General features: G+C 41.1%; 1 protein-coding gene across 2 annotated transcripts in view; it reads left to right on the plus strand.

Moving 5' to 3' along the window:
- The window catches only part of pik3r2 (phosphoinositide-3-kinase, regulatory subunit 2 (beta)), a 28,726-nt gene extending 12,667 nt beyond the window's left edge, over positions 1-16,059 (plus strand). The window contains exons 3-17 of one of the 2 annotated variants that reach the window (XM_068340966.1): positions 7,784-7,876; positions 8,660-8,731; positions 8,996-9,148; positions 10,148-10,179; positions 10,264-10,358; positions 10,479-10,564; positions 11,003-11,090; positions 11,745-11,843; positions 11,971-12,151; positions 12,327-12,446; positions 12,677-12,819; positions 12,982-13,158; positions 13,271-13,342; positions 13,472-13,642; positions 13,895-16,059. In XM_068340966.1, the coding sequence (XP_068197067.1) occupies positions 7,784-7,876; positions 8,660-8,731; positions 8,996-9,148; positions 10,148-10,179; positions 10,264-10,358; positions 10,479-10,564; positions 11,003-11,090; positions 11,745-11,843; positions 11,971-12,151; positions 12,327-12,446; positions 12,677-12,819; positions 12,982-13,158; positions 13,271-13,342; positions 13,472-13,642; positions 13,895-14,102 (1,790 nt within the window). In that variant the 3' untranslated portion in view covers positions 14,103-16,059. Of the gene's footprint in view, positions 1-7,783; positions 7,877-8,659; positions 8,732-8,995; positions 9,149-10,147; positions 10,359-10,478; positions 10,565-11,002; positions 11,091-11,744; positions 11,844-11,970; positions 12,152-12,326; positions 12,447-12,676; positions 12,820-12,981; positions 13,159-13,270; positions 13,343-13,471; positions 13,643-13,894 lie in introns of both variants that reach the window. The other variant, XM_068340965.1, reaches the window with a different exon arrangement.
- Positions 16,060-16,697: the final 638 nt, after the last annotated feature.

Raw genomic sequence — 16,697 nt, forward strand, 5'->3', positions numbered from 1 at the left:
GCGCGAATGCGCGAGGGCGCACTGTATTCGCGAACAATATATAAATCACAAATATAAATATTTGTAGCAGCAATATTTAATACACAGGTTAGATCTGCTTGAATAGATATTTCATGTGAAAATACAATTATTTTTACTTTTGAAGAATCTAGTTATTGGCTGATCATGTTCAGAGAGAAAAATTTTCATCAGATGAAAATGACTACACCCAAAGTTTTGGCAATAGAATTTTTCAAAGAGAGGACAGAGAAGTTTGGTTTGAGATAGACACAGACACATTTAAAAGCAAAGGGAATGTGTTGGATTGCCAGTTTTAAAAAGATTTAAAAAGAAAAACATGGGTTCATCGGTCTTAACTCAAACATTGGAACCTATGTCCCCAATAAACAAAGTACATACAGTATTTTCCACAATATAAGGCACACCTTAAAGCCTTTAATTTTCTTAAAAGCAACAGTGCACCTTATAATCCAGTGCCCCTTATATATGAAAAAAGTTTTAGAATAGGCCATTCATTGAAGGTGCGCCTTATAGTCCAGTGCGCCTTATAGTACGGAAAATGCTGTACATGTACATTAACTGTTGAAGTGTCTCGTGTCTGACATGTGATTATTCATTGCTTTATGAGTAAGAACCATAAACACTTCAAGTCACACTGCATGAAACATGTTGGTTACAGGTTTTACAGCACGTCTCTGCACCAATATTTCAGGTCATTGGTGCTTGTAGACATCTAACATCAAAACCAGAGCTGTGCAGAGATCAACTGTGTTTGACATGGTTGAAGGGCTCCCTCACACATGAAGCTTGTTGTGACAGAGGAGTGGATGGTGTCTGTACTCATGATGCCTGTCCCTGACGTCTGTCTTCCTGCAAAATGGCAGCCATAGTGCTTGGGGACACGTGTAGTGAATTTTCTGTTCACCTCGAAAACTGAAACTTGCGGATTTCCCATTTCTCAAAACTCATAGCCAACCATAAAAACAACAAGAATATTATTCCAACAGGCACTGATTTTGATGAAGTTCTAAGCCAACTTTGCAAACCACTTTAGAACTAAAATCAAGGACATCAGGTAAGGTTTCTTATCCAAGGAAGTTTTGTCTGTTGACACACCTGGACTGTCGTCCTTGCCTAAGGAAACACTGGAGAGTTTTGCCCTGGTTGATGCAAGGACACTTGGTCGAATTTTCTCCCAAGTAAACTCAACAACCTGCCTTTCAGATCCAATTCCCACATCACTGTTAAAGACATTTACAGTTTCTTTGAGGAGCAGTTTTTAAACATCATGAATCGCTCTCTTCAGATGGGTGTCTTCCCCACCGGCTTTACCTGGTCGTGAAATCCCTTCTGAAGAAGAGTAACTTAATAATCATCGACCTGTATCGAACTTAACGTTTTTAAGTAAAAAAATTTAATAACTTTTTTTTAACCAAGTTAATAACGTTTGTTTTTTTTTAACAGTGATAGCATTTTATAGAAACATTAGTCAGGTTTTAGGAGGAGGTTGCTCCTCTTGGGTTCCTTCGACCCTGCCTGCTGGGGGTTCCTCACTTCTATGTGGGGATCCACCTGTCTGTCAAAATCGGAGGGTGCTAGTCGCCCCAGTGGCACCACCCACTGTGGATGGCCCCATTTTCATTTCCTTAATCATCAGTGCCCTGTCATGTCTATGCATTGTCTGTGATTATGTGTATCTAGTATGGAGGGTTGGGGGAGGGGTTTATCTTTGATTTTTGATTTTTTTTTTAAATTGTGTTTATTTTGTTTAATTCTGTAAAGCATTTTCTGTTGCATCATATATGAAAAGTGCTCTATAAATAAAGTTGATTTGATTTGATTTTGTCCCACATTTTTGTGATGCAGCTAGGACATGCAGAAATGAAACCTGATGCACCCTCTGTTAGCCAGACACCAACTGGTCATGTCACCACCACATATAAGAAACACATGCTTGGAGTAAGCAACATGGTTTAAAATGTTCTGGCCACATTCTTCCCCATGTTGATAAGTCCTTCAAATGAGTACAGTGAGGAGTAAGCTATAGTTTGTAAAATAATGCAGTAAAACTAGATGGGTGTGCAAAAATGGGTCCCATTGCATATCACACCAGAGTGCCTGCACCTCAGACCAAAATAAATGTGAATGTTGCGCACTTAGCAAAGTTTGAAAATAAAAAAGACACATTTGGCATATTGCGGTCATGTGGTTATGGTAACAGCCCTAGCTTAAATATGAGAAAGTTGTTCACCACCTTGAAAACAGACATTTGGGGACAAAGAGCTGCCCGTACATGCATGGTGGTGGATGTGCACCATCATGTGTACACATGCACTAACACTCAGATTACCGCACACACAGGAGTTTGTCATTTTCTGCTCAGGATATTATTGTTACACCATAATATTATTAAAAAAATAGTTGTTTGCTGCTAAACTAATGTTCATAATGAAATTTATTTCTGTATCTCAATATCAAAATAGGAGTGTTTGCTATTAATCAACTAGCACCCATGTGTTGTGATATTGCTAAAATGACCTTGGCAGAGGTTGTGAATTTTAATTAGTTATTGGACATCAAAGTTCATACATGCCCTTTATAATTTAAAATTTGCCAATCTTGTCACCGTACAGTATTCACCTAATTACCAATGAAGACGTGCAGATAGTAATTGTTAGATTTAAGTAAATCCATAGTTGTTTTGGAAAGTAATTTGATTTCTCAGCCATGTCCACCACAGAATGGTTCCTTTTGGTTCTGAGCTGAACTCACTTTATTCATACTCTAACATTTCATTATTTTTTTTCAAAGTTAATAGAAATTATGATACCCTAAAACTGTATTTTGTGAGCATAATATTGCTGTGCCTGTCATATGGCTAATCCGCCTTCACCAAATAACAAATGATAGTTTGCTGTAACAGTAGCAGTTGTTAGATTTCTTCGCGTTTACTGTTCAATAAAATGTTGACAGATGATCAGCACAAATTTATTCTTTTGGAATCAAATGCTATACATAATAGTTTTTGTGTTGTATGACCTCATGTACCGGTACTCTGTCACAGGTTGGTGATCTGTGAAAAGTTATAGCTACATGATAAAAGGATCCGAACCAACCTCTTGAAAAATCTGTCCTTATTGACAACCAATAAACCACTGCTGATAAACACAGAATGGTAGCATTAGGTTTATAGGTTCAAAAAAATGTGGTACTATTAATTCATTATTCTATACAACTGACAAAAGCTATATCCTCACAGCAATGTCGCAAGTATGTGCTATGTCCTGGGAAGATATTGAGATTCCATATTTCTTCTTTAAAAGAAATTGCAGAGAGGGATCTTAGCTGAAAACTATTTTCTGATTGATCTGGTTCTTCTTACGATGTCATTGGTGGAGGTATGGCAGTTGACTACTTTCTAATTTGATTACTTTCTGTAACTAAATCAAAGCTTCTTTGAGGAAAAATTGCAAGCACAGTCATGAGATCTTGTCTTTTAAATTATATTAATGCTCGCATAAACCAGAGTTGAAAGGGCTCAGATGCTCCAGGAGTTACCCATGAACATACTGGAGTGTCAAAATACAGTCTTTCATGTTTTGTTCCTCTCTCATGTCTCAAGGCATGTAATATTACATGCCTGTCTCAACTCCTCCACATGTTTTCATTCCTCTCTTCTTGTGCCGTAATTTCCAAAACCTACCCGAAGATACACTGAGCTTCTGTCATCCATGTCAGAAAAGAACATAGTTGGCAGTCCTGATGCTAGAATCATGTTACCTTTCAAGGTGGCTGGATTTCATTAGATCATGTGAGAATCCAGCCTTGATTTGTGTGGTACTTTTCCATAGCTTTTCAGCATTACAACTTTTTTTTCTGCAAGACAAGATGTTAATGAGATGACACCAATGTTAGTAAACACTGACTTCAGTCAGTCAGATTACCACCACTGTGTCCGCCGCAGCGGGTCACGGGGAGCTGGAGCCTATCTCGGCGGCATAGGGCATGAGGCACGGGACACTCCAGGCACGACGCCAGTGCACCGCGGAGCCACACATTAAGACACACAACCATGCACACTCACACTCATTCCTACGGGCAACCTGAAGCGCATGCTTTTGGAGGTGGGAGGAAGCCGGAGAACCCAGAGAGAACCCACGCAGACACGGGGAGAGCATGCGAACTCCGCACAGAGCGGGACTCGAACCCCGGGTCCGCCGTGTTGTGAGGCGACAGCGCCAACCACTGCGCCACCGTGCCGCCCTAAACACTGACTTAATTTATGTAATTTAAAAAATAAAAATGTTACCAACAGGTAATTACTTTCAAAGGAATTTGCATATTTATATTTCACATTGCACCCACAGCCACTTGCATTGTTTACGCGGAGCATAATCTCTCCCAGGTACTACAGATTAGTTCCAACAGTCAAACACTGGTATTATTGAGGACTGATTAACTATTCTGTCCTGTCTGTAGGGTTTTAGAAGGCAGTGATATCTTAAGATGTTTGATTTTGGTTTGTGAAAACTTGAGAAAGAAGCTCTATGAGGAGGGGTGTGAGGGCTACCTGCTAAAATGGCCAACAGGGAGAAGAAGAGGCAGAGGTTCTCTTTCATAGCACTTGCTTTGTGTCTCACATTTGAAACATCCTTGGTGGATGGAGACCCTCCCCCTATAAAGAGGCCTTGACACTACTCTGCCCATCATTCAAAAAACTCTTTTCACTATGAGCATAAGTCCCCTCTCTTGTTCTAATGGCTTCTTTGTGATTTAGTTTAATTGTCCACTAAGGCTTGTGAAAACTTAAAGGGTTCTTTGTTCACATCGTAGTTACTCGAGAGCTATATCTTTATCTATTTGGAATAGGAATACTAGCTCAACAGTGTGGCAACATTCAACTTCTGTGTAGCAATACCACTCGAAACTACGGTAATATTACTACACCAAGAAGCAAGACTCACCCAAACTACAACTAGCGTCACTTGGCTAACGCACAACAGAGTCACAACACTGCTGCTCTGTAACCCATCTGGAAATTGCAAAGTTCCCAGTCGATGTCTGATATTCCCTAACCACACGAGGTAACTTTAGCAGCCCGTACAGCACAGCTTCACAGCTCCATAAATCCTGCTAGTGACCATGACTAATGCTAAAGCTCCCACTGAGGCGAATCTCCAGGTGTGAGTCTGCCCTTTTAGGAATAAAACATTGAGTGGGGATACTAACCTGATGCGCATGATGTGTAGCAGCCTGAAACACGCCCAAGTCCCCTTTGAGTCTGCCGACGAGTACATACCCTGCAAACAACTTCCCGTCAAAGTAGTCCGCCACCACTTGGCTTACCAGATGAACCTTTCCAGCAGTGAGCCCACTCTGGCATCTACTTCCAAGGCTTTAGAGCAGATGGATATGTCTGTATCGATGGCTCCCAATTTTGAAGCTGGCCCGAGCTGGGATAGTCAGCTGATTTTAATGGCCTGTATCCCCAGCAATTAGATGCCCCCAGCCTCAGGGCCTCTGTTGACTCAGACATTGGGTTGTCGCGACTCCAAATGATCAATGAGGACGACAACAATAGCTCGAGCTGGGTTGCAAAACCCCAACCCTCTATGGAAGTTGAGCCAGGAGATGGTTCGTCTTCCTCTTCTGTAGATTTGGACTTGCAGGATGTGTGCAAATGCGCCACGGGTAAGCTAAACATCAAATGGCCTGAAGTTCATTCAGCTGTGTCTCCGTCCTGCTACGACAAGAAAAACCACTCTTGATCAAATTACCAGAGTTACTGGAAGAACTTGTATCCTTGTATCATCACTCCAGCGGGCGTCAGATCACCAGGTTTCCCGAACACCTCAGGTGGCAGTACCTCAGTCCGCAAGGATCTTTTTTTGGGACCGGAGGGTGGCCTGTTCAAGTCCTGTGTGGGCCAAAGTTGGAGTGTGAACTGGTTTGCTGAGCAGGTGTCAGTTCACCTCCTGAGCACTGCCAAGGTACCCTTGTGTAAGGAACAGAACCCCAAAACCACTTGCAGTGTTTTGCCACTTAGCAGCCCTTCAGTCCACCATCTCACCATCATTTGCCATGTCTACAGGTCTTTGGCCTGTAGGTTAAATACAGTGTGTGTAAAAGAATTTCCCCACCATTTTACTACAGGAAATGGTGGACAAAACAATGTTTTTTCAATTAGTTTGTGTCTTGGGCAAAGAATCAAATGGGGAAACCAGTCAAAGCAGTGGGCAGTGCAAAAGGCTTGCAGGCACTAGCAAATCTACGTGTTCGCTCTCTCATGGGATAGAGCGAATCCACACACTTTCACAAGTTTTTGCAAGCCCGAGTTTATAGCAAATTCCTTGGACCAATCAGTGCTTGGGATTACCAAACCCTAAGTCGTGAGGAAGAGGTTATAGTTTTTTTGAATGATGGGCAGCGTAGTGTCAAACTCCTTCATGGTCTTCATCCTCCCTAACACTGATGTGCGTAGTTCCTGCTAATCTTGGCAGATTGCATTTAGGAGCTTTTGATGAGGTCACGCCGAGGGCGTTTCCAATGTGAGAAACGCACTCTTGCTGCTCAGAGAACCGGGGTTATGCAAATAAGCTAAAGTTTGTTTGCGCTCACTGCAGATAGTGCCAGGCAAAGTTTCCATGTTGAACTGGTGGGCACGGTAAGGGAAAGACAGAGGGGTGAAAAAAAAACAGAAAAAGGAGCAAAGGAGAATGTCCAACAAGAGCAAGAATGCAAGAGAACAAAAGAGAGTGAGGATGGGTGAGAGACATTCAGAGAAACTGAGAACAAGAACTAGAAAGAGACTGAGATAGGGAGGGGGAATGTGCTGACGCGGCGTTACTTGTCTGAACTCCCCAAATTAATAATCAGCAGCAGTTTAGCCGAGCCATGCCAGGAGCCGGAGCCTACTGCCAAGGCCTAGCCAGGCCCTCCCTTCTCCCACCGTTACCCAATCCCTCACGCCTCTCCTCCACCCCTACCCTTCTGTCCCCAGTTTACAACCCAGCTCCAGAGCCAAATAGGAGGAGCTGCCTGTCCGGGATAGGCTGGGTCTGGCATTCTGCCACAGGGCTTTTGCTTGTTCAGGAGTTTTGATTAAATCCTTTATTGTGCTCCACTCACGCAAAGAGCTAAGGCGAAACAGCGAGCAGCACAGAGCAGGAGGAGAGAAAGTGAGAGAAAAGAAAAGGGAAAAGAGGGGGGTGGGATCTGTCTCCCTCCACTCTTGCTCTCTCTCCTTTTCTCTCTCTTGAAATGAAGCGATGTTTGATTTGGACTATGGGGAGTTGTAAAGTTGATAAAGTTTTTGCTCTCCATCAGCTGTCCCCCTTTATTTTTTTTTGCCTGTTTTGTTTGCAATCCTTGGTAAAATTATTTCATTCTTACATTCAGTAAGTTGCTCTGGTTTTCTACTACAAACTACTATCTAACTACTATCTAACACTGCCATACATCACAAGCTCTGTTTTAGACATTTATTACTAGTCAAATATTGCTCAAAATACTGAATCTTTTTTGGGGGGGTTTTCCGAAAAGGTGTGCGTTTTGTCTAACTGATACTAAAATCCACCTCAGGTCTATTTGAATCCGTCAGAAAGAGAGAGCAGTGTATGTGTCTGTGTTAATATATGTGTGTATTTGTTTCTATAATGTTTCTGTAATACACTATGTCAGACTGCTCCTGGTTAGCTTTGTCCTCTTCACTGCTGCAGCAGTCCTGTGGCTTTCCAGAAGCTGGATGCCAGACGTGTAACAGTGATTTGTGTCGTTGTTTCAGCTGTTTCTTTGCCGGACCTGAGTGAACAGTTCACGCCACCGGAGACGGCTCCCCCAACCCTTGTCAGCCTGATCCAAGCCATAGAGAAAATAGGTATATCTGTGTCAAACAACCAAGATGTTTGTCTGTTGTCTGTTTGGCATGCCCGTCTTTCCATCTGTGTCTGAATGTCTCCCTCCCACCATCTGCTTCTTTTGCTCATGCCAGACTTTGCACATGTAGATGTACAGGCATGTGGTTCCCCTTGAGTAGTCACACAGAAGTTCGTGCATACTCAGTGTCTCTTGGGTTTGTTGGTGACTTGAAGTAAATTCTCTTTAATGTGGTTTACATCATAAGGATGTTGTTGAGTTCTGCACAGGCTTTCTGCATGACTTTCGTCTTTACTCTGTGTTATAAATATTCCAACATGGCATGAAAAGCAAGGTTATCTTGATCTAAAATTGATCTTTTTTGGGGGGGCAGGGGGGGTGGGAAGTCATTAGAATAATGCTGGCACACAGATAAAGTATGAAAAACATAGTCATATTATCTATATTCAAATGTGTCGATGGAGAAAGTTTCTTGTCAGTTTAAAGTAATTCACTGTTTTTGCATAAAACTGGTCACACATGTTTTGGAAAGCTTTCAGGAAAGTGTTCTTTAGCAATTCCTTCAATATTGCATTTTGGGAGAATCTTTAAATATTTGTTTAGTTTTACAAATTGATGCCATAAGCCAGTACCCACGCACAACACATCGACACCAGTCGCCGCTCTCTGTGAATGTGATCAAATTTACCATTAGCTTGTAGTGGTCAACAAAGTGAATATTGGCAAACATTCTCCTGTGTTGGACTGATATATTAACATCAGATGCTGGTTTTGTCTTTCTTAGGTCTGGATTCAAAGACCTTGTACAGGACTGATTCCTCAGGTTCAGACAACTCAGTGTACACCCTGAGCTCAGGTGAGGGAGTCTGATTGAGAGATACACACATTATAATTGATCTTATGTAAATAGGTCATTGCATACCTCAAATGAGTGCATGAAAAGATTGAAGGGTGTGCAGTCCATAGGAACTTTAATTAGATATTTTACATGAGTACAAGCAATCTTGCACCTAGCATTCAACAGCAGTCAGCTAATTGAAATGTGGGAGATTGATTGAATTTGCAAGATTTTTTTTGTCCTCAGTTCTCCTGAATATTTTTCTTTGTCTTTGGGCTCCAGAGAGTGACATTTGTCACACAGATGTGGGCCCACTGTCTGAGGGTGTGTTACGTTACCTGAAAGACCTTCCATCACCCATCATCCCTGCCTGTATTTATCCTCAGCTTCAAACAGCTGTCACACTGCAGCAGCAGGTCCTACAGCAGGCAGCAGGTAGGTTCTTCAGGTTTTTAGGAAAGTGTGTTATGTATCTTTTTCACAAGCTAATGGTGTGTTGGTGGGTCATTAAAAGAGGTGTTAAGCGGTAAAAAAAATTATGTTTTCACATAACAGCTGATCATACCCCCCTCCCCTTTTTAAAAAAACAAACAAACTTGGGCTTTACACTATATGCAGACAAATTAAAAGAAGCAACTTCAGAGGTTCTGAAAGTTGTTATATCAGCATTAATCAGGTGCTGTAAACTTATGAACTGATGGAAATAAAAGAAGATGCAGAGTTGGATGTTGAGTTTTTCTAAATAAAGTGGTGACAACATTTACTTTTCTTTACAGCTATACTCTAACTATTACAAGAACAACTATTGCAAGAACACAAGTTGCAATTCATGGACCTAAATAATCAAAACTCTCGTGTTGGACTTTCAAAGACCAAGAAGCTGCCTTTATATCCTAAATCTGAATTTCCACCAGTTCTAGAAGAATATTCTTGAATTATGTATAATTGAACTCAATCAAGTGAAAGATCAATTTATAAACTTCCCTTGTTTTTAGAGTATCTTGTGACTGTAAGAATGGAAACATTTGTTAAAATGGAGATTTTTTTTCTCTATAGACAATGGCGTAGCGTAATAAAACAGCATGAGCTAATCAATGAACTGCATGCAGTTTGTCAGTGGATTGAAAAATTTGTTTCGTAGCTTCTGTAGCTATAATTTAAGCAAATATTCAAGGTCGGCTACCCGCCAGAGGATTGTCAAATGCCAGGAGGAGATTAGTTCACTACAAATGAAGCACTGAAGCCAGTTATCTTCTGCACAAAATGCAGCATGATTTGATTTCAAATATATTGTAGGTATTTTTACAGAAATATACAGGGAATAATTTTCTGTGCTTTTGGAGTCATTATTAATTTGACGTTCAGGTTCAATTCAAGCAACATGAACACTCTTCATGTAGCTATGTTTCACGGTTGTTTGAATGCCTCTGACAGATGGAGCAGCTGCTGGAAGCCATGACAGAGAGGTAAGCCTGGTCCTTGAGAGCTCCACCGCCGTCCCTCTTCATCACCGTCTGACCATACAGTACCTCCTCATACACCTCACCAAGGTCGCCCAGGCACAAGCTAGCAACGGCCTGGACACACACACGCTGGGACAGATATTTGGACCACTACTGATTCGAACAAGCTCCCTGACCCCGTGGTAAGTTTTTTTTTAATGTAAGGATGAGAAATCAAAAGGGATCAAATCTAATTTTAATTTATTTGTGAAGTTGTCTGTCTTGGCTAAAAATTGTAAAACACTCCTTTCATGAAATTACAGGTTATCATTGGATGAGGAATTCCCTGGTCTTGTGGTGGAGAAACTGCTGACAGAGAGAACTACAGAACAAGGCCTCAGTCCTCCAGGTTTGTTGTTTTTATGACCAACAGGGGATTATAGGACCACTGTTTATCTGTGCTGTAGACACTGTATGTATATTTTTTCATTTTGTCACAACCTATTCTATGTAGCTTCATCAAACTCAACATATTCTCAAACCATGAGAAGTAATTGTTCCTTTTTCATGTTTTTAGTTTTTAAAAGATTAAATGAAATGTGATTTCATCTGAAACATCCATTTTTATTGTGTCTGAGTCATATCTGCCAAAATATATATTCTAGGTTCACACACGTCACACATATCAGCAATTTTTATTACTTTTCCCTTTTGATATCATTAGTTTTGTGGTCATACTGTCATCTCTTGTAGCAGTTTCCCAAGGAGTTTATCATGAGTTAACTGATTGTTTAAATTCATGCAATTGTAATGGATTTAATTTATTGATGTCTTGGACTTTTTCCAGTTCTCCCAGCAAAGCCAGCGAAGTCTAAAATGACCGACCCAAACAGCCTTCTGTTGGAAGCTGAGTGGTACTGGGGAGAAATCTCCAGGTAAATTCTAAAAATAGATTATTGTTATAAGAATGTTTTATGTTTTTGTGTTTTGTCTCATAGGTGGATCATTGCTCAGAACAGATTTTAATTAACTGTTGGTGACAGAGGTTATAAACCAGGCAACAGGCCTTGTAAGGTTTAGTAATTTAACATTATTTTCAGAAGTTACATAACTAGATCCTTTGCAAAACTTCCTTTGTAATTTTTCTCTGAATAGTTATCAAACTAATATTGATTCCAAACAGCATGGTGCCACAGTAGGTAACGCTGTTAACTCACAGCAAGAAGGTTCCAGGTTCAATTCCTTTCTGTTCAGAGGTGTCTTGTTCTCCCTGTGTGTGTCTGGCCTTCTCCTACCTCCAAAAACATTCAAGATAAGCGAAACAATAAATGATTATGGATACCAGTATGATTCCCAATTCTCAGGGGGTTCATGTTCAAGGAATCACATTATTAGGGCTAAAACTTCATAGCATTGAGACTTTCAGCAAAATTGAGAAAAATAGAACTGCCTTAAAAGAAGTCTCTTATCTGTGTACTGTCTAGTTACCGTTGAATTGGATCTGACTTCATGCAGGGTTTTCTTGGAGGTGCTGTTGAAATATCTGACCACTGTTCATGAAGTACAATTTCATATCCTCGTCTTTTCAGGGAGGAGGTGAATGAGAAACTGCGAGACACCCCTGATGGAACCTTCCTGGTCCGAGATGCCTCTAGTAAACTCCAGGGAGAGTACACCCTCACTCTCAGGTAACCCCTCTGGCTCTGCTACACTGGCAGCACTGGCTCACTGTCTCCCACAGTGAGACAGTGAGTCTCTATATAGTCTGGTTTATTTAAAAATGTTTTATTTTGTCTCGTTTGTCACCCCCTGCAGGAAAGGAGGGAATAACAAGCTCATCAAGATTTACCACAGAGGCGAGAGGTACGGCTTTTCTGAGCCTCTCACCTTCCTGTCTGTCGTGGATCTTATCAGTCACTACCGCCATGAGTCCCTGGCCCAATACAATGCCAAGCTGGACACAAAGCTCCTGTACCCTGTCTCCAAATACCAGCAGGTCAGTGATGCAGGGGGATATGTAGCACTAGCAGGAGTTTGAAGTACTCAAATTTGCTTTACAAGCCTATCTTTAATTTATTGTAATTTAAATTTGTCTACAATCCTCCTGTGCATCTTTGTTTCTCTCATTAAACTGGTGATTTTTGCTCTCATTTGGATTTTGCATGGCTCAGCTGGTGAAGGAAAACAGTATAGAGGAGGTGGGTGAGCAATTGAAGGTATACCACGAGCAGTACCAGGACAAGAGTCGCGAGTACGACTCTCTGTATGAGGAGTACACACGCACCACACAGGTACGAGTTCCCAAGCTCAGACTCAAACTAATGAATACATGGATTTTCCTCTTATTTCAAATGTAATCCAACATTCATTGGTTCTTTCTTTAACAATCTATCAAGTAAATGATAATAAGTCACATCACTGTCTTACATAAGCAGGATGAAGATGTGTTAGTGGCTGAGGATTAAATGAAACAACAGAAAGAATCAAACTATCATTCACAATATGGCTGTCTTTGCTACAGGAGCTGCAGATGAAACGTACGGCCATTGAGGCCTTCAATGAGACCATCAAGATCTTTGAGGAGCAGTGTGAGACTCAGGAGCGCTACAGCAGAGAGTCGTTGGAGCGATTCCAACGAGAGGGCAACGAAAAAGAAATCCAAAAGTACATTGTTTGTTTCTGAACATGACATTCTTTAAAATATGGTTTGAATCAACTGCAGAAGAAAGATGAAAGTGTCAAATGAAAGCAGGAAGACGGATGAGTTGCATTGGATCCACATTAGGAACATAATTATGACAGCATTGTGTCGTTCTTTCCAATCAGGATCCAGAGCAACTCGGAGCGTTTGAAGTCTCGCGTGAAGGAGATCCATGACAGCAAGATTAAACTTGAGCAGGACTTGAGACAACAGGTCTCTGATAACAGAGAGATTGACAAGAAGATGAACAGCCTCAAACCGGATCTCATGCAGCTCCGCAAAATCCGTGACCAGTACTTAATGTAAGAGGACTCAACAAAGAATTTCTTTTCCATACACTTATCATTTGTTTAGATAATTTAGTTAAAACATTCTGTACATTGATCAATTGCCTGTGGTTTTCTTGCTTTGTAGATGGCTGACACAAAAGGGGACAAGGCAGAAAAAGATCCATGAGTGGTTGGGCATTAAGAATGATTCTGATGAGTAAGTGTTTGGGATGAAGTAAGAGCACAGCTACACTTACTGGTATCACTGGGGCTTTTATGTCTTTCACCTTAATAAAGGCAGCTCAGTGTTTATAACACGTCTGCTGCTTTAATCCTGTTCCCCCAGCTCCTACCCGTTGGAGGAAGACGAAGGTTCCCCCCACCATGACGAGTGTACATGGTACGTGGGTGACATCAAACGCACCCAGGCTGAGGAGATGCTGAGAGGCAAATGTGATGGGACCTTCCTCATCCGGGAGAGCCAATCACAGAAGGGCTCGTATGCCTGCTCTGTAGTGTGAGTTTCAGTTTAAGTATTTTGGGGGAAAAAAATCAATCAAATTATTTTTATCATGTTTAAATTGATTTTCTGTTTTTGATATGATCTGTGATCAAATGTTAGTTTGCTGTCAGCTTCTTTCTAAAATAATCATTCTTTTACCACTAACAGAATTTCCAAAACATTTCTCAAAATTGACTGATACTTGAAACTGACTCTATTTTTTAAGGCATGTAGAATATCTAAAAATCTGCCGTCTGTCCTTTGCAGTGTGGAAGGTGATGCCAAGCACTGCGTCGTCTACAAGACGGCCACAGGTTATGGATTTGCCGAGCCTTACAATCTGTACTCATCGCTCAAAGAGCTGGTGCTCCACTACAAAAACGTCTCCTTGGTCCAACACAACGACCAGCTGAATGTAAATCTCGCCTACCCAGTCCTGGCTCGCTCTCAGAACCAGAACCAGCATCCCAGATGAATTCTCTACCAGCAGGTGTATGATGCCAACCAGGGTGGGAACAATACAATTTTTTTACTCACATGCATTGGGAAAAGAATGAACCTCTGAGCAATGCTTGTATAAAAAAAAAAAAACAGACTCAACAGCCACGATTTGATGTTAATACTTGGCTGGAACCCGGTCCAGTAAAGAGCACTTCTTGCTGACAGCATGGCTTCAGAATAAGCACACCACCAGTAACGAATCACTGTACAGCTTGCCTGGCTGATGCTGTGAGTTTTAACTTGTGGACAGTATCACATTAGCCAGATATAACTATACAGTGTCAGCTACGAAGTAACGTGAAAAAGGAAAAGAAAATATATTTTGATAGGGAGAAAAACAAACACAATGTGTTAATAGAAGACAAAATAAGCACACAAATGTTTGTCAAGATAGTGTTAAGGAGGAGAGAAACCAGATGGGGATGATAAGAAAATTGGCGTGAGGCATTTATGTCCTTCTTTTTCTCCTCCTTTATTTTTTGCCTTGAATATGTGATAACTGTCCATAGACAAAGGCCCAATCTGTCATCCCCAGACTGCCTGCAAACTCTCCTTTGACCTGAGCTGTCACCCCCTGAAAAGACCGGTTTGGCTGCTCACATAACACCAAAGGGTGGCTAAGAAACCTTGAACCCAGGAGGGTATAGTCACTGGAGCTGGGATGGGGAGGGATAAAGGGGAGATGCTTTTCTGGGGATTATCTTTTTTCTAAAAGATGGATTGAATTTAAAGCGTGCTTAAGTGCCATAGTAATAGCTTTGAATGACCACAAGCCTGTGTCAGGAGAGCGAAGGGGCACATTGAGGTGGAACGGAAGAGGAGTGAGCGGCTGTCAATTTAGACGAAGCTACAGCTTTAAAAGTTAAACACATAGGTATATTTTTAATGAAATGATTTTTATTTCTCGACTGCTTTAGACTCCTCTGTCTCTGTCTGCCTCTCTGGGTCTCCTTTCGAATTGACGAGGTACAACACACAAATACTATATTATGGGATAGAAACACATGGTACATATTTGGTGTGTTGTGAATATGGAAGGACTTCTTAACCACAATGCACTAGATGATGAGGTATTTTGATGAATGCCGTTCCTCATGATTCAGGTTTCATCCTAAAATGGAAATTGTGTAAAGATTCCTGCATCAAATCTTTGTTTTTTCCCGTTTTCTTTTCATCCTTCTTTATACTGTAGCGCCTGTAGCCATAGACTTAAGGCATAACTGTTAGTTCTCGTCTTGCGTGTCTTATGTCTATATTTTTAAGACACTTGCAGAGCTTTGATCTATGTGATTATTGTATCTTCAGTACTGTATTTGCATCGTCTCTAGTTAGACTGTTTTAGCGGTACAGTGTCCTTGCAGATCTTTATGGTTGTTTTCTTTTAAACCCCAGAGTAACACATGGTACTTGGTGTTTCCTGCCCCAGACTGATCATTTTATCACAAGCTTCACACACATACACACACACACACACACACACACACACACAAACACACACACACGTACAAAAACCGAGAGAAAGTGGTAATATAAGTTGTGTACAGTCTATCGGACACACACGCAGTCAGTGTATGTGATGCTCTAAATATTTTCTATACTCTTAGAAACTCTTTAAGGATGCACAGTATCCGACAAATGTGAGCCAAATGAAGGATGTCTTTCATGTAGCAAGAAAGAAAATAACCAGTCCTTCGCCATACAGCACAGCCTCTATGGTCTCAGAGATTATCTAGTACAGAAATCATGGACTCCTTCATTTGGGTAATGTTGTTCGTTTTTCACTTCGCACCAGTGGTTGATGATTTTATTTTTTCAGTGCATGTACAGTTTAATGTGTGGTAGTACAGTACTATGCACAACGCAGTCACTTATGGATAAAGCATTATTTAAGGACTGAGTCCTCCCTCTTTTCTGTGCCACGGCAGTGAACCCCCCCCACCCACCCACCCGCCCTCCCCCTCATCTCCCCTCATGTTCCATTTGGCTCAAGGTAAAGATTGTACCATCTTTGGTCTACGTCACTTTAAAAGCTCAGTTCATGTCTGGAGGCAGGGTTCTTCACTCTGGCTTGTGTTACACATGAAAAGAGACATCACGAGATACTTCTTCTAAATTTGACTCATTTCTTGAATGAATGAAAATCTATTAAATTTGCAGAAAGATAAATGTATTTTTTAATGAAAACTGTAGTAGAATAATTGATCATCATTGGCAGTGGTGTTATTGCGTTTTTAAAGGTTGCACATTCAGCATAAAGGTTTGATTTTTGTTGAGAAGGGATAATAATGAAAGGAGAGTCACATGCTCTTCACTTTTCTGTCAGTACGCGATACTACAGCTGCATCTCATTTGGAGTTTTCAGGAAGGCTTTCCAGCATCATATCAACCAATACAAATCCCTGTTTCAGGTGAAACCCAGTTTGATCTGAAAGTTTTAATCAAGGCATCTGTTTGATTTCATTCAGGATGAATCAGTTGTACTGTACTTTGCACTGTTCTTGGTGAGTAAAGCTCAAGAATTAAAGAAGACGTGGTAGTGACGCTTCTGATCAGAGGGTTATAAAGACAC

Source organism: Antennarius striatus, chromosome 18 (genome assembly GCF_040054535.1).
Source record: "Antennarius striatus isolate MH-2024 chromosome 18, ASM4005453v1, whole genome shotgun sequence".
Classification (NCBI taxonomy): domain Eukaryota; kingdom Metazoa; phylum Chordata; class Actinopteri; order Lophiiformes; family Antennariidae; genus Antennarius; species Antennarius striatus.